Source organism: Paramisgurnus dabryanus, chromosome 13 (genome assembly GCF_030506205.2).
Source record: "Paramisgurnus dabryanus chromosome 13, PD_genome_1.1, whole genome shotgun sequence".
Lineage (NCBI taxonomy): Eukaryota > Metazoa > Chordata > Actinopteri > Cypriniformes > Cobitidae > Paramisgurnus > Paramisgurnus dabryanus.
This window is the reverse complement of record NC_133349.1, coordinates 12,810,467-12,837,102: the sequence shown is the minus strand read 5'-3', so window position 1 is coordinate 12,837,102 and position 26,636 is coordinate 12,810,467. Positions and strand designations below refer to the sequence as shown.

General features: G+C 35.9%; 4 protein-coding genes across 5 annotated transcripts; 3 read left to right on the top strand and 1 right to left on the bottom strand.

The window, feature by feature from the left end:
- The first annotated feature begins 6,033 nt into the window (after nt 1–6,033).
- On the top strand, nt 6,034–18,123 carry gnl2 (G protein nucleolar 2). The gene is made up of 16 exons (XM_065245265.2): nt 6,034–6,208; nt 6,798–6,882; nt 7,016–7,110; nt 7,247–7,386; nt 10,728–10,912; nt 11,145–11,211; nt 11,315–11,473; nt 11,633–11,746; nt 12,792–12,920; nt 15,356–15,460; nt 15,551–15,709; nt 16,023–16,130; nt 16,509–16,978; nt 17,141–17,211; nt 17,501–17,580; nt 17,680–18,123. Exons 1-16 carry the CDS (start codon nt 6,145–6,147, stop codon nt 17,812–17,814), a joined length of 2,166 nt encoding a protein of 721 aa, XP_065101337.2. The 5' UTR covers nt 6,034–6,144; the 3' UTR covers nt 17,815–18,123.
- A 19-nt stretch (nt 18,124–18,142) lies between these two features.
- On the bottom strand, nt 18,143–19,882 carry dnali1 (dynein, axonemal, light intermediate chain 1). Its single transcript, XM_065298379.2, has 6 exons — nt 19,595–19,882; nt 19,149–19,285; nt 18,874–19,043; nt 18,613–18,791; nt 18,330–18,494; nt 18,143–18,246 (listed from the first exon to the last, which is right to left on the bottom strand). The coding sequence occupies exons 1-6, from the start codon at nt 19,673–19,675 to the stop codon at nt 18,205–18,207; spliced, it is 774 nt and encodes a 257-aa protein (XP_065154451.1). The 5' UTR covers nt 19,676–19,882; the 3' UTR covers nt 18,143–18,204.
- A 556-nt stretch (nt 19,883–20,438) lies between these two features.
- Nucleotides 20,439–23,343, top strand: snip1 (Smad nuclear interacting protein). The gene is made up of 4 exons (XM_065298380.2): nt 20,439–20,727; nt 20,899–21,028; nt 21,568–22,121; nt 22,493–23,343. The coding sequence occupies exons 1-4, from the start codon at nt 20,567–20,569 to the stop codon at nt 22,752–22,754; spliced, it is 1,107 nt and encodes a 368-aa protein (XP_065154452.1). The 5' UTR covers nt 20,439–20,566; the 3' UTR covers nt 22,755–23,343.
- Nucleotides 23,344–23,771: 428 nt separating this feature from the next.
- Nucleotides 23,772–25,848, top strand: gpn2 (GPN-loop GTPase 2). Of its 2 annotated transcripts, XM_065298382.1 has the most exons (6): nt 23,772–23,845; nt 24,150–24,610; nt 24,686–24,842; nt 24,947–25,107; nt 25,352–25,482; nt 25,742–25,848. In XM_065298382.1, the coding sequence occupies exons 2-6, from the start codon at nt 24,194–24,196 to the stop codon at nt 25,812–25,814; spliced, it is 939 nt and encodes a 312-aa protein (XP_065154454.1). In that variant the 5' UTR covers nt 23,772–23,845; nt 24,150–24,193; the 3' UTR covers nt 25,815–25,848. The 2 variants fall into 2 exon arrangements, with proteins under 2 accessions (XP_065154454.1, XP_065154453.1); XM_065298381.2 differs by having other exon boundaries at nt 23,795–24,610.
- Nucleotides 25,849–26,636: the final 788 nt, after the last annotated feature.

Below are 26,636 nucleotides of genomic sequence, written 5' to 3'. Positions count from 1 at the left end.
TAAATAAAACGCATGGATCAGATGGATTTTTGTGTAGGGGACATACATTAAACACGTCCTGCAACACTTACTTGAATCCCAGTTTCACTAAAACACCAGACTCAAATCAGAGCATATATGTTGTGCACATATCTATTTGAAATACTAAACACTAGCAGGTTTACAGATTGATGTAGCTATAAAAAAACTGTATTCAGACTGCTGTTCATCTGTGAACAGATTCAGTACTGACACGCAGTTTAAAGACTCCCAGTGTCTATAAGAGAGCCAACATGGATTAAAGTAAAGTTCATTGTGTCCATCATGAAATAGTCCAGAAGATCAAAAGAGATAAGTAATAAATAGTACATTACATGCAGAAATGCCCTCATAAATATCACTGGTTTTTAAGTAAAAGATGATATTTCTTGTGGAACTAGCAGCGACAAATGAACTGCTGATGATTGCTTTATACATCCAAAAAAATAATACACTTTTGCTTCAAGGAGCGTGCTTCTGGTGCTCTCCATCAACTCCTGCCATCAGATAAAGCCTTATTATACTGTGATTTATGTGGAGTGAAAACTGAATCAACAAGGAGTAAAGAACCAAACGAATGGAGGAATAATTTAACAGAGGATAAAACACATTAGTGGAATGTATCCCCCCCAAAAAACACACACAAGCCACACTGTCCTGGACCAGCTTCCTTTGCATTGAGCATTCTGAACATTTGCAAATACGTTTGTACAAATTGTTTCCTTTTCTTTATGTGCTATTTAAAAATGTTTTAGGAGTTATGATCATCTTCTGTTTCTGTTTTTTGTAGTGACAAAGAGGAAATGATGTTTTCAACAAAATAAAATGTTTATGATTTCTGTCACAGCGCATAACAGTTTGACCAAAGACAAGAGAGAGAAAAAAACATCCTAATTGCACTGTTTATATGAAATCATTTCAAATTTGGGTTAATGTTGTTTTACCAGAAGCTTTCATTTTAGTTAACATTGGCCAAAACTATGTGTCATACTCTGACAAACAGAAAAAAGATTTAAATGACTGTATTTCTAAATTCTAGGAAATGTACTTCCTGTTTCTAAGAACCGCGTGTTTTTTTTTTTACAGTCAAACACATTTAAAGGTCACATTTATTTAGAAAGTAATATTTAGAACTTTTCCTGTGAGGTCTGTAACTACCAGCCAAGTTTACAATCTTGCAAAAATGTTTTTACTAATTGTGTTTAACTTGTGTTTAACAAGTCATTTGAATTAGTCTCTATCAAGTTTCCAGACAAGTAAGGGTTGCTGATTTTCCCAAATATTATGATAATCTTAACATTATCAATGATGTAAATGATCTTTTATGATATTGTCGTCATCTGGGCCACCCATTTCAGAAGACCCATTAAATCAAACCAATGGATGTCATTAGATGTTAATAAAACAAACATGTTTGATAACGTAATGACTGTACTCGGTTCTAGCTATTCCCTGTTAATAGTGTAAAGCCTTTTTAATGTGAATTTGGAAAGGAACTGCAGGAAATGTGTCAATTTATTCTCAGAACATGCTTGTCCTCAATGTGTATGACTTCCTTTATTGAAGTACATAGTGTTACAAGCAGAGATTTCCATTCTCATAAAAGGTTTAATAATAAATAGTTTGTCTTAGGAATGTTTGGCTATGTTAGGTTTACTATGTTCACATTGCTTCGCCTAAAAGAGAAACTATCTTGTCTTTTTTTCTATTAGAAGATTTGCCAATTGATTACATAACCTGATAGTGACAAGTTTAACCCTTATATTATGTTCCAGGTCAATTTGACCCTTTTTGATTTTTAAGCTGTCGGGGAAAAAAACTGTGATTTTATTCTTGACATTTTGTGACTTTTTTTCATTCTTGGCAATGAACATGCATGCAAACTTAAGATATGTTTTGAAGTCTGCAAATAATTTTGTAACGCTTTTGATGTTCGCGGGTCAATTTGACCCACATTTTTTAGTTCCAAAGCAACTGTACAGACCCAAATAAAATATATGTTTTCAGTGTTTGTTGCTATATTGGTGTTTTACTATCCTGAAATGGGGAAAAAATATTTTTCTCACACTCTTTTCAGTACTGAAAAAGACTTTTACAAGCACAGATGGTAAAAGTGAGCTATGATTTCTATTTACAATGTATATGAAATACTACTTAAGTTATCTTTTTCTTCCAGACATTTTGTCACTTTTTCTCATTTAGGGCCATGAACATGCATTCAAAGTTAGAATACACTGATGTATTTTGAAGTGTTTTTTTTAACACAAATAATGATTTTTTTACGATTTTGATGTTCGCTGGTAAATTTTTTGATGTTTGCACATCATGTCAACAGAGTAACAATGAGCCTCAGGAACAAATGATGAGCCTGTTTAGGAAACTAAAAGCTTAATTTCATTTAATAGCAATATTAAATTGTTTATTAAGGATGTTTTAAACATAGTAAAAAAGTTAAATAAAAATGTTAAATGTTAAAAGTCACAACAGTTTATTTTCAACATTTGTTAAAACAAACATGTACAAAATTGTGGTTAAATGGATTTTTTAAAAATCATACTTTTTGATATTAAGTGTTTGTAATGTGTGACAAATACTGATACTAAAATGGTCCTGTTCCTACCTAATTCCTTCTTGATTTCCATTATGTGGTATTTAGGGAATTGCATTAAATCCAATTTGGGTCAATATGACCTGCTCCTTTATAATCATCACAAAAAGCGAACACAATTCAAGGGTTAACCTAAAAATGAATTGGTTTATGCAGCTTATCTGTACTTCCCCTTGCTGTCGAGTATAAATTATGGCATTTGGCCTTTTAAAAAGAGTAAATGTCTTTAAATTATTTTTTGTTGAAGCTTTGATCTTGTATCATTTACCAGTGACAGTGATATAATTTACTTAGTGTATAGGCGATAAGAGGCTTTAGGCCATGAGAGACATTTAAAAAAGACTTCTGAGCTGGAGGACATTCTCTGCACTAAAGATGAATTATACGACACAGTTGCGATTCGTTTTTTATCTGTTGTGCTTTTTCATAATAATCCCTCTTTATTATTTGACTGCAGAAGCTGTCCAACTGAATAATGTCTGGCCCATCATTTCTATTTGCTGTCTGGCCCTCACAGCAAACTTTATTTGTTAACATGTTTCGCACTTTGCGTTTGTGCTTAAATGTTTTGGTGCACATAGACCGTGACATGGGGAGACCGGGGAGCAGTGGTCACATTTTTGAACATATTAACTGTTTATTGCCCAGGAAAGAAGATATATTTTTACTATTGTTAAGTGTTGTAATACTACACAAAGTAAGTTGTCACAATGGAGTGCAGCCTATTAAAAGTTTTTTGGCAAAATTGAAAAGAAACACAAGATAAGGGCACTTGATAAGGGCTATGCAGGTTCTCTACAGAGCTGTGTAGTCGTGTACTTCCATCCTTACTTTTTCCCATGTGACTGCAGGGCAGTTTACTGGCAGTGTTGAGAACAGATTAGTGAAAATCTTAAGGGATATCATGATCCTGCAACTTTACCTAATCTTGACGGAAAAATCAAACAAGCAATTTCTCCTTCTTTGACTAAAATGAATTAGATCTATCAGCAAGCCGTCCTGCATGGAAATACTTTCTGACGCCAGTTGTCAGATCAACCGTTTTCAATTGCTGATGAATTGCTCAGTAAAAGCTAATAAATGCCTTACTCTTCACAGGATAAAATACCTTACTATATGCTGGTAACCAAGGTTTAATTCAATCTTGGCTTCTGTTCTTACACTGTAAAAAGTGAAAGATTAACTTAAAAAAAATTTGTGAATATTTAAGTTGAAAAACTAATTTTTTTAAGTGTTATCAATTAAAGTAATTTTAAGTAGATCCAACTTTCCCTTTTTCAGTGTAATGTTACTGCTTTGATTTATTAAGTGCAAGAGATGCCAATAATATTTAATATTTTTGATATGTTTTAAAGAGCAATGTCAAAACGATTGTTCAATATGCTGCTCGAATCCAACCATTTAAAAAGCATTTTTGTGGTGAGTTGTTGAGGCTTTTGCCAAGCAATCTCAAAAATCAGTAAAACGTCTTACGATTTCATAAACGGGTTACAAACAAAATTACACACAACCGCAATTCAATTCAAATGTAATAGCCTCTCAGAGAGGGTCCTTTGAGAAAAAGGAAATCTAAGAAAATCATGATTTTGGAGCCATATTTTGCCTGTACTTTTTATGATGTCATCTTCTTGTTTATGACAAGCAGAACACTAAAGAAATATTGGAGAAAAAAATAATATCTGAAAATAATTTATGTTTTTTTTTTGTTATATTGTTCTTTTCTCTTTCTTGGTTGACCTCTATTGGTTGATGCATTTTTGATGCTGTCACATTCAATTTTAACTAAGTGAAGTGAACAGTTGGAGAGAACAAAATGACAAATATTCCAGAGCCTGGACTATTTTCTTCAACATTATATGTGTACAAGTTCACAGCAGGAGAACAAAACCAAAGCAAATCTGCAAAAATATATATATATATATGCATTATTCAAATACAGATATTAAGATTACTAATATAGTATACATATAAAGTATTACGTAAAAATCTATGATGTTTCTGATTTCTTTAACCCACAGGAATTTCACTAGAATATGAGTATTATACAAGGTATGCCTGGTTCTCATTGACTGTTCGGGCTGCCCCAGAAGCCATTATCTACGCATTCCACACACTAGCTCTCTTCAGGTTCTAAGTTTAAACAATACATTGGCTGTCAACACAACACACATTTTTGGTTTAAGCTGAAAACCGATCAAATTTTTCTGCGTAATGGTTCCTTTAATTTATATGTGCAGTTTATTGTTCACAATTTGTTTTCTTTTCCTTGACTCAAATTAATTTTGCAATAGTTATGAAGCACAAAATGCAGTACAAATGCATTATAGTTGTTTTGTTTTGATTTAATTAATGATTTTTTTTACAATGTCAAATTTAGAGTTTTAATTTCCTATATTTATTTGGCCAAAAGTCTTGATTATCTGTAGTAAACAGGCACAAGTTAAAGTTCAAGTCCAGCTCACAGACATCAAGAAGATAATGCTTATACTTGAGTAATAATTACTAAGCAGGCATGCCCTCTTCTGGGTATACGGTGAAGTTGTAGCATGCTGTGTTTGGAATTTTGATGTATGCCACAGTTTACCATATTCATATACATTATTTACATGGCAGGCTATATCTACAAAAATAATAGTAACCTTTTCTTGAAAACATATGGCCTTTATAAATAGATCAAGTCAGGAACAGTGTTGCCAGGTCCAGTTATTATTAGCGTCTTTATGTTTTTTCCACCTAATGAGACATTTTAGGAAGTTAGTAAAGTGATAGTTGAGAGAGTAAGTGATTTGATTAGCAAAAGACAGGATTTTAATTTATTGTGTTTTTGATATCAAGAACAAGAATATACAACACTGGTCACAATGTATAAAAGTGTGGATTATAAAAAAAAATGAATAAATAATGGGTAATTTGTACGTTATTTATTAGTAATGTTTAATTGTAATATGGACCCTGTTTAAAATCATTACGATTTTAATTAGAGATAAGCTTTAACGTTACAAAAAGGGTGTTAGTTATACCGTAAATTCGTATAAAACATCAATACGAATTCAATTAAATAAATTATTGCATATTAAATATATATTATTATATATATAAATTTAAGTTAAAAAAACAAATTTTTAAGTGTTACCAATTAAAGTAATTTTTAAGTATATCCAACTTTCAATTTTAATGACTACACTTTCAGTGTAGTGTTACTGCTTTGATTAATTTAGATGCCAATAACATTTAATATTTTATATGTTTTGATATATAGCCGGAAAGAACAAATATAAATTATATAACAAATATTTGAGATATATATAGTTGACAAAAATCTTATTAGACATTAAACAAGACTGATTAGAAAAAGTATTTCTCCAGTGGAGCAAAATTGATGTCGCTTTGTTGATGACGTACTTCCGGGTTTCAATAGTTTACTGTAGCACGTGGAAGTCTGTAGTGGACTAATACCATTACCCCGGTATAGTTCTGTGTTATAGAGTTCTGGAAGGGCTCTAAAGCGATCTGTCACAATGGTTAAGCCAAAATTCAAAGGGAAAAGCTCCATAAACCCCTCGAACTCCAGCTCCAACCCTGGTAAGATCAGATAAATCTCTGGTTAGCTATGAACTGCTACAGAATTTTAGCATTAGCTTTCATTTCGTATACAAATGTGTCTTTAGTTATGTTTTCACTGTTGCGCGCTGTGCTGCATAGTATGAATATTTTGTAACTACAACCGTTGTTTTTATGCAAACACGACTTCTGTCAAGAAGAATGTCAAAGTCCCATCAGAGGCTGTTGTCTGCTGTAAAGACCAAATGTCAAAGTTTCAAACCAGTGCATTATCTATATTAACTTATTTCTTAGTTTTTAGTGGGTGTTTTAAATACATTTACTAGTTTTTATTAATGCCTTGAAAAAACGATTAGTATGTTTTATAACGGACTGATTTATGATATCGACATCAGTGTTTTTATGTGATATGTCATGTTGTATTGCTACTCATGTTACAAAATGTTTGAGACTGACTGATACAAAGGATGCTTATTTTAATCAGTCAAAGGTGGATAACTAATAGTAGCCTATGCATTTTTTAATAAATTGACATAGCAGTGGTTTATTGGTCTGTCATTATTACAGTGCACCTAAAATTACTGTACATCTAACATTGTCTATTCTACAGACCGGGTTAAGGGAGCTGGAGGTAACAACATGAGGGACCGTGCCACCATAAAACGCTTAAATATGTACAGACAGAAACAGAGATGGTAACAGTAATTGAATCTTACTTTATTTTACCATTAAAAGCAGTAGTAAACTATAGAAATAGTCTTAACTATTTATTCAGAATTAAATTATTCAAATAAGTAATGCATGTTTTTTTCTATTCATATGCCACAGCAATAATCGAGGTAAGGTGATAAAGCCCTTGCAGTACCAAAGCACAGTTGCTCCTGGGACCGTGGCCAGAGTTGAACCCAACATCAAGTGGTTTGGTAAGACCATTGCATTTCAGCTTTGAGTTTTAATGTGTTTGTTGACCAGACTTTTGGTACAATTACAGAACAGAGACCGTTCCTTTCATATTGAATAAGGTCTTTTTATGCTTTTTCTAATGCACTTCCTATCTAGCCAATACACGTGTTATCAAGCAGTCATCCCTGCAGAAATTCCAGGATGAGATGAATGCAGTGAAGAAAGATCCCTACCGAGTAGTGATGAGACAGAGCAAGTTACCAATGTCCTTGCTGCATGACCGAATTAAAGCACATGTGAGTATACTAACACGAATTCATATTCATATGATACTTACCAGTAACCTGTTTGTATAGGATAACCTATTCTTGCCATGAATATAGCTATAGATGTTGAAACGGTTTTAAAGGGATAGTTCACCCAAAAATGCTAATTCATCATTTTTTCACTCTAATGTTGTTCTAAACCTGTATGAGTTTACTTATTCTGTTGAACACAAAAGAAGATAAATGATGGTAAGCACACAGTTCGCGGTACTCGTTGACCTCCATAGTATTTGTTTTATTACTAAGTTAATGGGTAATAAATTATTTTGTCAAAACTCATACGTGTTTAGAACAACATGAGAAGAAATAATGACAGAATTTTCATTTTTGGTTAAATTATCCCTTTAAGAAATAAAGATGTAATATTTTTTTAGTGTGCACTTTAATAAGGCTAATTTTTCATCCTGTCTGACAATTCCTGGAAGCTGGTCTTAGAGCAGGTGGCATATAACTAACCATTGCGTCACCTTGTTTTAAAGATCGGCTTTGTTCCTTTGCATCATTGTGAGTTGTTCTTCGCGAGGTCAGCATGGGGATAGACACTTTACTAAAAGAGATATTACTTATTGGCACCTACATTTCTCTAGGCTGCCAGTCTTAAACAATAGGACATAGCAATGTTCTCGAAAATAAAATGCAATGTTATGCTCAGTTCCTCGTGTTCCTTGAGCAAATGTTGATTCGATTGAAACGTTTTCTTCATCTAAACCGTTCCATGTGTGAGCAAAACCTTTCAGGACTATGTGAAGCGAATGTACTACTAAAGCCTCTCAGCACTGTGACACGCTCCCATTTTTGTCTGATTTTCTGCTCTGGTTGCAGAAAACTACTGGACGAGACGATTTTAATTGTTTATATATTGTTTATATTTCTCTTTATGATTAGTTGCAACATCTCGTCCAGCGAATGGTGTAACTTCACTGGCCCAGTATCAGCAGCTTTGTGCGTGTGTGTGCACTTACGTTTTTGCTCTTCTCAGAAATATTTTGAACATGTTGTGAAGTGGTGGTTAGCCTCAAATCAGATTGTTTATCATTATCCACAGCATTTCTTCTGAGTAAATTTAATCTTACCAGAAGTAGGATTTCTTACGAGAAATGTTACCGCTTTTGACAAGATCTGTAAATTGCTTGTTTTATTCCACCCTCTATTGCAGCAGTGGTATGGCTTCTATTTTCTATTTTTTTTTTGTAAGGTAATCTAGAAATTGCTGTTTGGCCTGGAACAGTTATAGATCTTAACTGAATGAAATTTGCTGATTCTTGCTGATGTTTTGCTTGATTTTTGTCTTATTTAAGACAATTCAAACAATCAAATTAGATGTATTTTGAGGAGAGGTTATTTTTTGTGTTTTTTTATTACTCTTAAAGCTCACATAACACACGCTGTTTCTGTTTATCTCATGTTAATCTTGAGTACCTATAGAGTATTATTACATCCTTCATATATCCAAAGAGTCTTATGAGGTCCATAAAAGACAAATCAGCACTACCGATTCTTTCTGAATTAACCTGAGCCCTTTAATGCGTACCGCGGAGGGAGCGACTCACAGACAAGTGACACACACAAAATATTATCTCTACTTGTTTTTGTCTTTTACATTATTTGCACTTGCACAGCTATTACACACACGCACAACTTTTCTTATACCCTGGATAAACAAACTATAGCCACTCTTTCCATAAGGCTGGGTTTATTGGGAAGCATAAATTTCTTTCACAAACATAAACAGAATTCTCTCATGATGTTGATTTCGTATCAGTTCTTCTTGGTTGCTGTGTGCATGCCCATATAAGGGCTTCCACTGTACTTCCTGCACTGAAATTGCCCATAAAAGAAATGAAGCAAGAAGTTACTTCTGAATTTTTCATGTTCGAAAAAACTTTCTGAAACTTGTACGAAACCTAATGAAGTTCATTCGACACAGAAATACTCTGGGATAGAGCTGCCTGACAACTAGTTGCGACTATTCGTTTGCAGAATAAAAGTTTTTATTTACATATTAAATGTGTGTGTAATGTATATAATAATTATGTGTGTATATATATATATAAATGCACACACATGCATGTATTTATTTTAGAAATATTTGCATTTGTACTGTATAAACATTTGTATATTTACATTTAATTTATATAATATATAAATCTAATATGTATTATATCAATATATTTTCTCCTTAAAAATATACATAAATGTGTTTGTATTTATATTTATATTTTTATATATAATATTTGTTGATGTACTGTGTATAATAATTATGTAAACAAAAACTTTTATTCTGCAAACGAATAATCCTGATTAATCATTAGGCAGCCCTACGATACGTCCAATTGTTTTTTTGACTGTTTGCCTATGTTTAACATGAGGATCCAACTCTTAAACAGTGTTAAATAAGTCAGAATGCAGGAAAGTGCATGTAACAATTATGCATGCTTTTTAAAGATGGTTTTTTTTAGATTATATTGGAAATAATTAAAATATTAATTATGGTTTTACTGAAAATATAAAATTTAGCAACATCGTAATAATGCACATGAGGGCTGCACGATTATGAGCAAAATCAAAATTGTTTATTATTCACCTTGATATTGTGACACAATAGTTTATTTTTTTTATATTCTCGTATATTCTTGTTGAATAATAGACTTTACGTTGAAATTTTAAAATGTTTTATAACTTTTCTTTGAACCAGCTCCATGCTAAATTCTAAACATCCAAAAGGAAATAATATAATGTAAACAACAAATAGCTAAATAACACGTCAGCTTATCAATTTTAAAATATGTAATTCACGACTGGTACCCAAAAAAGTGCAATTTTGTATTAAGCATTTTTATGGTTATCGGTATAGTAAAAACTTGGGTTAAATAGATTTGGTATTTGACAAAATGTGCTTACTCAAAGCAAGCTGTACCACATGGTTATGGAGACCTTCAAAGGGTTAAGTCACAAGCAAATATGTAAAAATATTTTAAGTGTTGCTAATTGACTGGAAAATATTTAAGAGCTCTTACATTTTTTCAATGTCATCCTAACCTACCTACAGGGCACAAAAATATTTAACACACAGAAGCCAGTCATAAATCATGCCGTTAAGTACACTATGATCCGTAATGAATCACGTCTTTCCTCTGATGATTGAACTCTAGCGAGAAGTCCAAACACTTTCCTTCAGATATCAGATACTTCATCAGAAACATTCCAAACGTTACAAAGATTAGTGAAGAGGGCATATAATAGCTCTTGTCACATTTAATAAATAATAAGAATAACAATAATATTTCTCGTTCTTTTCCATATATTTTTAGAACTCCAAGGTGCACATTCTGGACACGGAGACTTTTGAGACCACATTTGGACCAAAGGCGCAAAGAAAAAGGCCTAACTTGTCAGTGGGGGAGTTAAAGGACTTTGCTGAGAAGGCTGAAGTCTCCTCTCAGAGCTACAGCGCTGAGAAAGATCGGGATTTGGTGACTGAGGACAGTGGAGTCCGGTGAGGGACAAAATGGCTGTAGTTAAAAATTATTATGCAGACATGTGGAGGTGTCGTATTGAAGTTCAGAGTAATTGAATGTGAAGCCGAATAAATATTTTTACAAAACTAACACCACATGTTAATTCAGGCTTTCCTTTTTTTAATGACATGGTGTGATATATTAACAAATGTAATATTTTGGTTTGGCAACACTAGTATTGTGTAACATTGTGTTGACCTGTCACTGCAGGGATGAGGCTCAGGAAGAAATCTTCAAAAAGGGCCAGTCAAAGCGAATCTGGGGCGAGCTGTATAAGGTAGCTTTGACTATTACCCAACACCATACTTCCAAAAAAAAAAAACTACTGGAAACCAGAATACTGTCATTTCATATCCTAAACGGAATATTTCTTTCCACAGGTTATCGACTCCTCAGATGTTGTAATTCAGGTGCTGGATGCTCGGGACCCTATGGGCACACGGTCTCAGAGTATTGAATCCTACATGAAGAAAGAGAAATCCTGGAAGCATCTCATATTTGTGCTCAATAAGTGTGACCTCATTCCCACATGGGTCACGGTAGGAAACATAAACAGATCATTTAGGATTGTTCTTTATATGCTTAGACCCAAACGATTAGTCTCGATTAATCATTTTTCAACACATTTACAGAAATTTTCTTCAAAACATTTGACATTTTTGATTTGTCTTGCTTATGCGTGTGTATGTATGTTTTAGAAACGCTGGGTCGCGTTGCTGTCTCAGGAATATCCCACTCTGGCTTTTCACGCAAGCCTTACCAACTCCTTCGGCAAGGGCTCGCTTATCCAGCTCCTGAGGCAGTTTGGCAAGGTAAGACTTCATTGTTTTTAGTACACTTTTATGTTTACTACACAGCATGTCTTGGAAACACATGATGGCAGGTTTAGATGCACGACAGTCTACACTATATCTTTGCTTACGACCAGTCTTATATCTGATTTGTAATGGCTGCAGATTGTTGGCCAGGAACCAGATACATCCCACCACCTATTGTGCCCCCCCACTTCTGTCTTCACATCTGCCTCTGGCCTATTTTCGGGAACACAGCTGTAAACAATATCTTGGAAAGACTAAAAAGGATTGTTAGCTTAAAAAAGCATCAATTTAGTTGAAGGTTATATTACAAGACACTATATGAGTAAAAATAAAACGGTAAAATTATGTCCTTGTTACCATGACTGCTATATAACATTATGACCACCTGCCTAAGCAGATCAAACACTTGTCCTAATAGTTGATGTGTTAAAACCAGGAAAAATGGGCAAGCGTATGGGTCTAAGCTACTTTGACAAGGGCCAAATTGGTATTGCTAGACAACTGGATCAGAGTGCAGCTCTTGTGGGGTGTTCCCAGTCTGCAGTGGTCAGTACCTATCAAAAGTGGTCCAAGGAAGGAAAAGCAATGAACCGGCCACAGGGTCATGGGCGGCCAAGGCTCATTGATGTAAGTGTGGAGCAAAGCCTGGCCCGTGTGGTCCGATCCAACAGCTACTGTAGTTGAAATTCCTAAAAAGAAGTGAATGCTGGTTCTGATAGAAAGGTCTAGTGGAGTCCATGCCTCAACAGGTCAGGGCTGTTTTGGTGGCAAAAGGGGGATACACACAAAATTAGGCAGGTGGTCATATAATGTCATGGCTGATTGGTGTAAATCTGCGTGTAATGACTTTTAAAGGGGCTTTGAAAGTATCAACTTTATTTCTTGGTTCCCCTTGTGGAATGTTTGGGGCTGTCTGCAAACTATAGGTGTAAAGGTTGATCCAAATTAGCTGGATATCATGAAAGTGTGTTTGTGTTTTAATTAAACAAATATTTTCCAAATGACTTTCCTTAACATGTTCCGGTTGATATTTGTTCAGCTCCATTCAGACAAAAAGCAGATCAGTGTTGGGTTCATTGGTTACCCCAACGTTGGAAAGAGCTCTGTTATCAATACCCTGCGCTCCAAAAAAGTCTGCAACGTGGCACCCATTGCTGGTGAAACTAAGGTAAGATTTGAGAACCCTCAGCGGAACAACTATATTATCAGTGGTGTATAAAGACCCTACAAAATGAACTGTATTGTTTTAAGTATCTTAGAATGACCTGTTTTTATCTACATAGTACATCGCAGGTTCCCTTACATGGAAGTCGCCGCCATGTTTCAACAGTACCCCTAAACGTACAAACTGTCCTATAGAGCGCATTTTGTCACTATGTTGTCTCAGTCGATGACATGTTTGTCATGTGGCGGCTACTGTAGCTTCACTTTGATTTGTTTTGTTGATTTGTATCACGTTTCGATAGGGAGGGGTGAGCTGTGGACTGAAACGTTGGATAAAAATTCATAGGGCTCTATCTTACACCCGGCGCAATGCAGCGCAATGCGCGACGCAAGTGTCTTTCGCTAGTTTCCACCCTAATTTTCACGTTTAGCGCCGCGTTGTTTAAATAGCAAATGCATTTGCGCCCCCTTTTGCGCCCATGGGCGTTCTGGTCTGAAAATGAGGTGTGTTCAGGCGCATTGTTGGCGCGTTGCTATTTTGAGGCAACTAAAATAGACTACGCCATTGACCAACAAAAACCTGGTCTAAAGTCTAAAGTCAATGGCGCAATGTGTTTTATGTTATTTAAAGAGCGCATTAGTAAAATGCGCCTATAAACGGGAGGACAACGCGGGTTTGCTTATCACAAAGTAGGCTACATGAATGCGCAGCAGCACAAAAATGCTTTTAAATATGAAAGATTAAAGGATTGAATGTAAAAGATTATTATTGAGTCTCTTGGACATATTTATAAATGAGGACTGATTATGAGACGTTAAGGCGCAAAGAGCTGCTTCACCAGCCTGGTAAGTAAATAAATGCTTTGCTTTGAACAAATGCGTCTGTTTTTAAATGTTTTTTTTAATGCTACCTCACGGATTTATTGTATATAATGTACCTGTGGATATGGTGAGATGAGAAACATTTGTAAGTAATGCTTAAAAAACTCTTTGCTAAAAAAAACGCTGTCCAAAGTGCTGAAACGTGAGGAGAGCCGTTTGTAATTTCTTTATCTCCTGTTTGTTACAAATAAAGTATTTTTAGAGTACAAACCTTTTCTTACATACTTGTAAATTATGTTTTGATGATATTGGATAGCCATACATTTAAAGCAATTACAAGCCTGCTTTTTACTTCCATGACTAAAAGAAAACGGGTTTTAAAGGTTTTAATAAAAAATAACAATTTCAATACAAGTGAAAAACAACACAATTATTTAACATTAATCTTAAACTGGGGATCGTCTTCCTCCGCTTAGTTTTTCAGTTTACAAAGTCCGTCATTTAAATAGGGATTAGACATAGCGCCAGCGCAACTTGCTTTTAAAGGGGATGAGAGCTGTGACTCTCATTGGTTTACTGCACGTTACGCCCAAAATACTCCCATTACAAAAGGACCTACCCTTTTCGACCATGCGCTCGGCGCAAAAACAATTTTTCCCGTCGTTAAATTAGCAAAAGTGGATTCGGACACGCCCATTTAGACGTTGCGCTGTGCGCTTTAGACAATGCGCTTAGATCGTTAAAATAGAGCCCATAGTCTCACTTAAGTCTCACACTGCACCTTTAAATGGTTGAGATTAAAGGGACACTTTTTTAAATATACTCATTTTCCAGCTCCCCTAGAGTTAAACATTTGACTTTTACCGTTTTGGAATCCATTCAGGTGATCTCCGGGTCTGGCAGTAGTTTTAGCATAGCTTAGCATAATCCATTGAATTCGATTAGACCATTAGCATCGCGCTAAAAGTAACCAAAAAGTTTCCTATTTAAAACTTGACTCTTGTAGTTACATTGTGTACTAAGGCTTGACAGAAAATTTGAGGTTGAGCTTTTCTAGGCAGATATGGCTAGGGCTATACTCTCATTCCGGCGTAATATTCAAGGACATGCCGTAGTGATATTACGCAGTGCCTGAAATAGTCCCCTGCCATTGAAAGTTACTTAGGGGACTATTTTTGGCTGTTGCGTAATATCACTGTGCCTCCTGCATCCATGTTACAGCAGCAAAGTCCTTGATTATTATGCCAGAATGAGAGTAACTTTTAATTTTCTGTCGGTCTTGGTCAGTAGAGTGAAGTTTTAAATGAGAAAAATATTGAAACTCTTTGGTTATTTTTGAGCGTGATGCTAATGGTCTAATCAGATTCAATGGATTGTGCTAAGCTATGCTAAAAGTGGTACCACCAGACCCGGAGATCAGCTGAATGGATTCCTAAAGGTAAAGATCAAATGTTTAACTCTAGGGGAGCTAGGGAGCCTATTTTCAAAAAAAATGGAGTGTCCCTTTAACAAATAATACTTATGGTTCTTTCTCCAGAGATTATTTATGGAAATGCAGTTTATTTTGTTGAAATGTTTCGGCCTGCGGATTCTGATTGTTCTTTATTGCTTTCCAAGGTCTGGCAATATATCACACTAATGAGACGCATATTCCTGATCGACTGCCCTGGCGTTGTCTACCCCTCAGACGATAGCGAGTCTGACATCGTACTGAAGGGAGTGGTAAGATGGCTTCGATTGTCCAAGCGAACTGTTCTCATTTGGTATTCCCAATGGTTTTATCTCATCACTTTGAATCGTTTTGCTTCTTAGGTCCAAGTGGAGAAGATCCGAAACCCAGAGGATCACATCGGAGCGGTGCTGGAGAGGGCGAAAGCCGAGTACATCCAGAAGACATACCGTATTCCATCCTGGAGCACCGCCGAAGATTTCCTGGAAAAGCTTGCCTTTCGCACCGGAAAACTGCTTAAGGTCTGGCACCATTGTAAAGTGCATCTGATAAGATGAACTGTTAGCCCAAAGTTCTCTTGGCATATTTGTTTAGTGTTGTCTCTGGGGTGTCAGATTGAATTGGGTTGTGACAGTTTGCTTACTTTGAGCTTGTGGAAAAACTTATACACTAGAATAGCCAGTTTCGGATTTCTCTGTACCAAAACCACCCTATACTTCATTTTTGGAAATTTAAAGGTCTTGGACTGTTAGCTTTTCCTATTTTTATTATTTTGTTTTAATCTCTAAATATCAAACATATCTCTAATGATTAGTATTTTGTGCTGTATTACAGGGTGGAGAGCCTGACCTGAGCACAGTCGCTAAAATGGTTTTGAATGATTGGCAAAGGGGACGGATCCCCTTTTTTGTGAAGCCCCCTGGGTGCGAGATGGATGAAGGGGTAAGAAGACATTTGTTTTTAATCCTTATACAAGTGCTACAAACATTCCCAGAAAGTTTGGATCTTTTAACCGAATCAAATGGTCAGTGTTAGAAACTGTAATGAAATATTTAGAGATGGATTCCCTTCAACGTCTTGTTTCCTTGAAAACTTTCTGTTGTTTATTCGTTGTTTATATATGTGCTCTCCGAGTCTAAATCCTCCAGCTTCCTGTAACGAGTATAGGATTGCATGGAATAAATCAAAACCTTATTGTTGGCCACATTGATTAAAAATATTACATTTCAAATTTTGTAAATCTTTATACTGGCAAAGACTTCGACTGTAATGCATTTTATAAACATTTTCACCACACTGACATTTAATCTTTTCTCTCAGAGCAAAACACAGCCACCGCTAGAAATCCCTGAGATGGAAACAGCGGAGGAAGAGTTTGAAAACACACTTGAAGTGGAGAATGTGGAGGGGGCGTCATCTAGCAAACAAGACGATCAACAACTGAAACAAAAACATGAAGAGATGCAGAAGATCTTTGTCAGCGTCAAGCAAAACTTTGGCAAAATAAACGTGGCCCCAGAGTTTAGCGAAGAAGATCTTGTGCCTGTTGAAATGCCTGATATTTTTGATCCCTCTGGATCAGAAGATGAGAAAGATGAGGAAGACGAGGAAGAAGAGGAACACGTGGAAAACGACAATGAAGAGGAACCGGAAGAATCATCAGTGGGCGGATCGTCAGACAAGCCCGAGAGCAAGAGCACACGAGAAGTGAATAAAGAGCTGGATGATAAGATTGCCAAATTGAAACAATTTCTTGATCGTGCCAAGTCGAAGCGCTTTTCTGCCTTACGGTTTGTGGTTCTTAATATTTCATATTAACGCTTAACTTTCTTTACCAAGCCAAACTATAGGCATTTACTGAGGGTTTGCCCTGTTTAGCTAATTCAGGTTGCATTTTCCACTTTTCCAGCTTTTAGAATTTTTCTTTTTAATGTCTTAATGTCTTTTAACAGAATTCCTAAAGGCCTTTCTGAAGAGGTGTTTGCTGCAACCAAGGCAAAGCAAAATCGTGCACAACAGAAAGGTAAGTTATATTAAAACTAATGATGGGCTACATACACAAACAATCCAAGTTAATGCCAAATATTTTTTTTTAATTCAGACCTGAAAATGAATTGGAACAAAAATGGCACCATTTTAGTACACTGTTCTATATCCATGTATATCAGTTATTGATCATGTCACTGTATTAGATAACACAACAGGCAAGGGATGATTTGCAAACCAGGTTGACCTGGAAGTACACTTGAAACATTTCTTGGTCAATGAGTACAGGTAGGCATAATGTAACCCTTCTTTGTATTGTTTTCTAGCTGTGACGCAGTTGGGCAAAAAGAGGAAAGCTTTGGAAGATGAGGAACCTTCAACGTCCACCAAACTCACATCCAAAGAGGTATGCATTGTTCTTCATGCTCAATTCAGACTTCCCAAATAAATATAAGCTCCTCAGCCACATTTGTCAATTTCTTACTTGAACAACTTCTTCCAACAGAAACGAAGAATGGAGCGTGCCCAGAGAACAAAGAAAACTGGAGTCCGTTATTATGACACGCACAATGTCAAGAACAAAAATAAAAACCGAAAAATGCCCCAGGATGGCACAAAAGCCAAACGGGCTAAGAGATAAGACCAGGTCAAATCCCATCACTATTCATTCCCATCACCCATAGTTGGGTCGGTGGCTAAGTTTGGAACATCTTGATTGGTATCACAGTAATTTGTATAAAGGTGAAGGTTTAGTTGATCTGCACTTTATTCATACTGTGACCATCCTTTGACTGCAGGCTGTCAATTCATTTCAGCACTGTGCATTTTTTAAAGCATTTCGCTTCAAAGAATGTCCTGATTCAGCCATACTGAAATATGGATCATGTACCCATGTATTTATATCTGTTCTCCTTTGTATGGAGAAAAAAAATAAATACTAAACAAGTAATGTTTTAAACAAGCTTTTTATTTATTGAAGTAGAACATTTAAAACTGACTTTTATTTGTAGTGTGTAGTTGTTTTAATAATTCAGGGTTTGTTCTTCAGGGTAATTATACTTTCCAACTGTGCCTAATACAAAGACATGAAGAGCATTTAGTTGGAACAAAGCTTTTGTAACAACGTGATTTTATTCTCTACCAGCAGCTATTTACCTTAAGTTGCTGATTGGCTCTTTTGAGGAACTGGACCTCTTCGGCATGCTGCTTTTCCTCAATTTCCCTCCGCTCGGCTTCACGTCTCTCAATAGCCTCACATTTAGCCACCTGCTCACTCACCTGCCTCTCAAAATCTCGCTTCTCACTCTCCAACTCCAATATCTAGCAAAAAGTTTTAAGAATTTCACTTGCCACTAAATCATAATTTAATGTAAACCATCTGGCAGGTCTTGTTATACATATAATAGTAAAGTGCATTTGTTATAACTACAAACAGTACCTTGTTCTCCATGTCCAACTTTCCTTGCTCGCCCTGAAGAGCTTTCCTCATGCCGAAGGCCACGCTGCTCTCGTACAACGTTTGATAGGCAGCAATGGTCATGCGGATCTCATCTCGGACTTGCAACAGCAGAAGTCCTCGCTCGGCACAGTTTATTGTGACCTGCCTGATCAGCTCATCTAAAAGGAAAATAGGCAACTGTCAACTTTAAGAGCCATTTTGTATTACTGACCTGATCTCTAGGCATTTGTACATTCTTACCAAAGCATTGAGAGTATAGATCCCGGCGGACGGGGCATATGCCTGTCTCCCTGGCCTGGCGCTGCTGTAGTTTTTTGTACAGCTCTTCTTGCAAATTTATGACGTCTGCACGAGTGCATGGTGCACTGGACACCGGCTGTACCCATAATTGGCCGTCCTCTATATATTCCCTATAACAGAATCATTTGCAACATTTAAAAAGGGTGACATCCTGTACAGCTGAACTATGGGGTGCTGGTAGTCATATGGTGTAGTATTAGTAAGTTGACCTATACCTAGGTGGTAGAATAGCATTCAAGATCTCTTCTGTTTGCTGATGGCTGGCATCTGCTGAGGGACTCTTGGGTTTAGGTGGAGGTGGGACAGGGCCACTGACTGACGTCTGTTGAGGACTTACTTTTAAAGGGCGACTCTTAAGTAGAAATGAGAGAATTTGTGAAAATGTTTGGTTTTTGTATTATGTTAATAAAGCTTTGAAAGATGCTTTAATAACATGAAAAGAAGTTTACTTTTACATTATACATTTTACATTTACGCATTTGGCTGACTTTTTTGTTTAATGCGTTAGAGTGCATTACAAAATATTATCAATATCACTATGGGATCGAACCCAAACTTTACCCAATTGAGCTACGGAAACACATCATGAATATTAACGTTCCTTCTTAAGAGGTGAATGGGTACATTATTTTACAGGTAATTTTAAGAACACCGTGCTTACCTTTGGGGATTTCCTTTCAGTATTTTTGCTCACTAACACTGGAGAATCATACTTCAGCAGGGAGTCGGAAGGAGGAATCATGATAAAAAATGTACGCTTTGGTTAAAAGTTTACCAAGCACTTGTATTGCTGCGTAAGTTTCGGTTTAATGTTTACGGTTGCTATGACAGCCTCACTTGCGTCAACCATTTGAATACCTTTAGCAGACGTAAAGCAAATGACCTGCATAAGTTTTTTATTTTTGTTGTACTTTACAGTCAAACATTGGTAAAATTACTGATAAAATAGTAATGGTCGTAATTATTTCAAGGTAAAGCTTGTTTGTTTGATTTTCAGGAAATTATATTTTATTTTGATCAAGCAATGCTAGTAGCAATAAAAAAGATCCCACCACCAGGTGGCAATGCACTGCAATTATTTAGTAATTTGCGAACTTAACATATATTTTAGGTTATCCTGGATATAATATTAAACTCAAATTTGTGAGTTTACTATCCTGTTTAATAATCCTGGCGGGCATCCTGTTAATCGTGTGGTCGTTGAATAATAATTTAAATTAAAGTGATCACGCATCATTTTAAAATCCTTGTTTATCTTTTCATAAATATGCTTAAATTACAATACAATAAATTACAAATATTCATTAAGTTAATATCGAGGTCAAATGGTACTGTCCTGTACTATAACTCCTTCAGTGAAACAAACGAAACATTACATACATGCACACACACATCTCAGTAGCAAACCATTTAAACTTTTTTAACATTATACAAAAGGGAAACAGACTTCGACAGAACACCGGAACCAAAGTTTCGTGTACATTTTAAAGGGGGACATATTTCTTAGCGGCAAGCTACAAACCGGAAGTGCAAATTGAAGTTTCGTAAATGCGGTGTGATTGTGTTTTCATGGTCTCGTTTTCTGTGAACGACTGTTATACTTTATGAAGTTTATTACCAAGCCCACATCGTAATGGATAACAGGAGACGACACAGAGAATCTCCTGCCCGGGATGTAAAGATTAAAATCAAGCAGGAACAAGAGAGTCCCGGGCGGCCTCCGCGGTCACGCCGATCCGCTTCGGGATCCAGCCGCGGCAGCAGCAGTCCTCTACCGAGAAGACGAAACAGCAGGTAAGCTTTATACCTAACACCCATGGTTATCTGCATGACAGGTCAGCGAAATAAAGTCATCGCTCTTGTAGTTTGTTGTTAAAAGTTTGAAATGTGGGGCAGAGGGATCAACAAGTAAGTTTGTTTATAAGTTACTCCATTGTTTCACGTGGGATGTTTGCTGAACTGTAGATCGCCTGTCAGAAGAAAGGAAAGATCACCAGCGAGAAGAGACCGTTCATCAGGCAGACAGCACGAAAGGTCACCTCGACCCCGCAGAAGTAGAAGCCCACACCGCGGAACTGACGCAAGGATAAAGCGGGTGAGTCTCATAATAAATATATAAAATAACTTTATTGTAAGTTGACCATTCTCTATAAAGTATGGCATAGGATTGCAATATTTGAAATAAAATATGCTCTGTTACTTTACTAGTTGTATATTAGTAGTAATAATAATTAGTAGTTTCTAATTATTTATTTTTATAGTTTAAAGTTCACAACAGGTTTAACAATCAAATTGGTTTTCCCTACTTAAAAAAACAATAGAAACCATCACAAGGGATGTGTGTAATGGCAAAGGGATCTTACGGTTATAATGTAAATTGTCTCTACTGGTAATGTGTCAGTTTGTTTGGTGAGATGGGAACCAAAAGAATACCATTTAACCATACTGGAATAAGGAAAAATCCAATACATAAAGGTTTTATAATGGTTTACTTTTTAATGAAAGCCATACGAATGTTTTTCAACAGGGTTTATTTACAGTTACAGCACATGCTGATTCTTAACGTTGGTGTATTAAAATATGTAAATGAAGGAGGCTACCAGTAAAGCATATTAATAGGAATTTTTGTTTTAGGAACAAGAGGATCACAGAGGAGCCGAAAGTCATAGGCATCGCGAGAGAAGGGATGATTCAAATGATCGCAGGGTAAAAAGAGAAGAAGAGCGACCACGGCAAAGAGAGCGAGACCGAGAACAGGAGAGACATAGGGGAAGAACAAGAGATGCCCACATACAACAGCATCAGCAAGCTGAGAGGGACCAACATAATGAACGCCGGCGAGAGAATCGCCTCAGACGAGAGGCTCAAGGTGGCAGCGGTGATGAGGCAGCTGGTGACCCTGATTCTGCCCCGGCTGTTGAGAAAGATATGCCAAACTTTGAACTATCAGGTGCCTTGGTGGAAGACACCAATACATTCAGGGGGGTGGTGATCAAGTATAATGAGCCGCCTGAGGCACGTATCCCTAAAAGAAGGTGGCGCTTGTACCCCTTTAAAAATGATGAGCCGCTGCCAGTCATGTATATTCACAGACAGAGTGCATATCTACTTGGACGACAAAGGAAAATAGCAGACATTCCTATCGACCACCCTTCTTGTTCCAAACAGCATGCTGTGTTACAGTACAGGTCAGAACAGCAATGTGCACCATGGTTCATTTTTTAATATATTAAAAATGCAAAATAAGAATCATGTTTCAAAACTGTTGAGACTTTTTTGTGGAACAGAAAATGCTAAATGTTAAGAATTTGACAGCCTCAGTCACCATTGATTTTCCTTGCATCTTTTTCCGAAAAAAGTGGTGACTGGCGGTCAGTCCCTAACATTCTACTTTACGTTGTTTTGTTTCATAGAAAAATGTCATGTGGTTTGAAACAACAGGGTTGAGTAAATTTAAATATTTTCATTCTTTAGATAAACATAGATAAAATTTCTCAATTTGATTCATTTATATTCACTTAAGGGGTTATTCTTATTTCTTTTAAACCTATTTTTCCAGATTAGTGGAGTTCACACGGGCAGATGGCACCTCAGGCAGAAGAGTAAAGCCATACATCATTGATCTGGGCTCTGGTAATGGCACCTATCTGAACAACCAGCGGATGGACTCCCAGCGTTACTATGAGCTCAAAGAAAAAGATGTGCTGAAATTTGGCTTTAGCAGTAGGGAGTATGTGCTCCTTCATGAGTTTTCTGACACAGCTGAGGTTGATGCTAAGAGGGAGGATGAAGACGAGGAAGATGAAGGCCTTGATGAGTAGTTCTTACCCAGCATTTACCAAAGTATCCGTTTTATTCTGGGATCCTTAAAAGGAACAGGTTGGACATGAACTGCTAACTGATTTATAATTTCTTTTAGGACAATGAAACAGTTGTGCTTCGTCCTGCCCAATGTGTCTGTATAATTAAAATCTCAGGTGGATAGGTTTTGTATCGTCCGGCATTTTTCTGTCAAACTGTGTAAAGTGTCGTACTGCAAAAAAAGTGCTCGATGCCTCTAGTTATTCGATTTCTTAAAAGATATATTTTGGATACTCCTGAGTTCGTGAACAGTATGTCCAAATATGGTTACTGTAAATATATTGGATGCATTTGATGTGAGTGCTTGTTTTATGAGTTTTAGTTAAGTTTATACATTAGTAGTTTCCTTCTAAGTCAAATCAATTTACCAGCACTCACAGAGCAAACAAGCATAATTGTGATTGTTCAGATAAAACAGACTGTCTGAATATTGTCTGTATATAACAAGTCTGTATATTGTTATACTTTAGATGCCATCTTTAGACATTTTCTATTCTCTCACAGTACCTTGATGTTTTGTATTGTTTAATAAAGATGGATCATAATGAGTGTTTTTTCTTTGACTGTACATATTCTAAGTGAGATCTGCAGCTGATAATCACTTTATACACACAGCAACCTGAATTACTATTTACTACTTATTATTATCCAAGAGGTGAATAGTACTGTATCAAAATATTTTTATGATATTACACAAAAATTTTATATAAAATGAGGGTTAATTATAAATGCTTTTATATGTCCATACAGATTACATTCCGATATTTTGGTGCATCCCTACATTTAATTTATTGAAAAAAACTTTTGTTCAATATAAACTGCTGTAACTGGGCATACAATGTTTCTCCCGTATGTTATTTACTTTGTAAAGTCAATAGGGCAGATATTTTATTAATTACATTATTATTAATTAATTAATTATTATAAAAATGTTTTTTTATTTATCTTTTGACGAAGAAAGCGTCAAGCCAGTGTCTTTTATTTTGAAATCACCGACATCCGGTTTAATCACGTTTCGTGTTGCTTGGAATAATATCATTTGGTTTCAGAGGTTTGTGCTTATGTATTGTGCGTTTTAGGTTTGTCTTAATACATGAAAAAGATTTCGGCCGAACAGTATACATTAAGTTTCGTATGCCTGTGTTTTTGTAATGGTTTAAATTCGCTTATGTTTACATGTGATGTATAGTCATGCCGCGAACATTTGCGCCAATCCAAAATAAATGCCTGTAATATTTATTTACATTTAAGACGAAATAGGATGAAAATTAATATTTAAACTAAACTGTAGCGATCATATTATTTAAATTTCACTCAATTTTTTGTATTTTCTAATACTCTGTCTTTCTTTTTAGATGTAAGTTAGCCAAATTTGTACCTATCCATAGTGTTCGTCATAATGTCATCACGTCCTTCAAAATCACCCCTACGTTTCGGCCAGGTTGTAATTGGTCCACCTGGTTCAGGTAAAACCACCTATTGTCGGGGCATGCAGGAGTTCCTGAGTCACCTCGGGCGCAAGGTGGTCATTGTTAACCTGGATCCTGCTAATGAAGGGCTACCATATCCATGTGCAGTGGACATATCTGAACTGGTCACACTTGACGATGTGATGGACGGTCTTAAACTTGGCCCCAATGGTGGCCTCATTTATTGTATGGAATATTTAGAGGCCAATTTGGACTGGTTAGAGGACAAGTTAAGACACCATCAAGACAGCTATTTCCTCTTTGACTGCCCAGGTCAGGTTGAACTTTACACTCATAATAGTTCGGTGAAGAACATATTTGCACAGCTGTCTAAGTGGAATTTCAGGGTAAGCATATGGTCTTAAACATTTTTTCTTTAATTGTAAATGTATCTCCTGTCTCACTTCATCTGATTTTGGCAGCTTACTGCAGTGCACTTGGTGGATTCCCATTACTGTGCCGATCCAGCCAAATTCATCTCTGTGCTCTGTACATCACTGTCCACCATGCTGCATGTGGAATTGCCACATGTCAATGTGCTTTCAAAAATAGACCTCATTGAGCAGTATGGCAAACTTGGTAAGATGATTCAGTCCAGGTTTTAATTAAAAGAGATATGGATGCGTGCATAGATGATGTGTTGCAAACTAATATGATATATCTGTATTTAACTCTTTTGCAAGCATTTAATTTGGACTTCTACACTGAGGTTCTTGACCTGTCGTATTTGGTGGAGCATCTCGCTTTAGACCCTTTCTTCAAGAAGTTTCATCAACTGAATAAGAAGTTGGCTGAAGTGATCCAGGACTACAGTCTGGTGTCTTTTGTACCTCTTAATGTTCAGGTTAGTTCTCATTTCTTTGATGTGTTTACCTCATAATGAAAACTCATAATATACCCTCATGCCAATCTTGCCACCTACTCTATGGTGTTTAGCTAAAAAAGTGATATGCATATGAGGGTGAATAAAGAGAGAATTGACATTATGGGGTTAACCATTGCTTGAAATGTCTAAGGATTTGGTATAAGATTGTTTACTGTATGTGGACCATGGGCATAACTTTTGACTTGTTGTTGTTTTACAACAGGACAAGGAAAGCATGATGCAGGTTTTGCGAACTGTAGACAAGGCCAATGGTTATTGTTTTGGGGACCTGGAGGAGAGGAACCTGCAGGCCATGATGTCTGCTGCTGTTGGGGCAGACTTTCAGTTCAGCACGTATCCTTGTATAATTGTTTGCCACATTAACATTACTATTAACTTCTTCAGCTGTGTAATATTTTGTATTTCTCTGTGTAAATATGAACAAAGATTTTCTTTATTTAATTCTAACATTTTATAATTTTGCTACAATACATTAATTTGTTATCCTTTTTTTAGGGATAAGTCTTCAAATGTTCTAAGCAGACTCTTGAAGTTGTGTTTTCTTGCTTACTTGTAAATTATGTATTTATTGACCTTAACAATCTACTTACAGTACTCTTGGAGTACAGGAGAGATACGTGGAAGCCACTGAGAAAACGGTGGAGGATGAAATTATGGACTTGTGACACTTTTTATATTGATTAAATTAGTTTGTAAAAACGATTGTCTGACTTGATTCAATTGCTCACAATTTAACCAAACAGTTAACACATTTGTTGTTGTACTATTGATTAGATTATTGATTACTTAATAGATTATTAATTTTTCAATAGATTATTATTGATTGTCTTTAAACATTAGAGCAGTGGATAATTCAGACAAAGTGCTGTTTTGACTTTATTTCATTACGTTTTTGTCCTTTAGCAGACAATAATATTCACATTGTTATAGAAATTAGGAACATTATAGCAATTTATTATAAAAAAAGATAATCCAAGTTTCACTTCTAAGTTTCAAAGGTTAGCTAAAGTGGAACAGGGATTGGAGCATAAAAGCATAAAAGCATGGTAATTTAATATTACCAATTCAGATAGTTAAACAGTGTTATTTTACAAGAAAAATGCTGTCAAATATTTTAGAGGATTGTTGACTGAGTTATGGTTTTTATTTCTTTTAATCAAATTATGTACATAACCCTTCAGAAAAGTCTTAGTCCTACAGCTAGCTCAATCTTAAGGCTTGAAAACATTAAACATCACAAATCACAGTTGTGATTACTATTGCAATGATAAGTGGAGAAAACAAACCCATATTATTTTGAGTTGGGTGTTTATTTGAATGTTTTTGGATTTATAAATGTACATGTTAGTACCAAGCTTCCCCACAATAATTAAGGGGACGCGTGCATACATCAGAAGTTTCACCACTAGATGTCACTACCGTATTGATTACCAATGCTCACCGCATTGTAGTCAGCATTTACTCGTTTGTTATTGCGTCTATGAAAA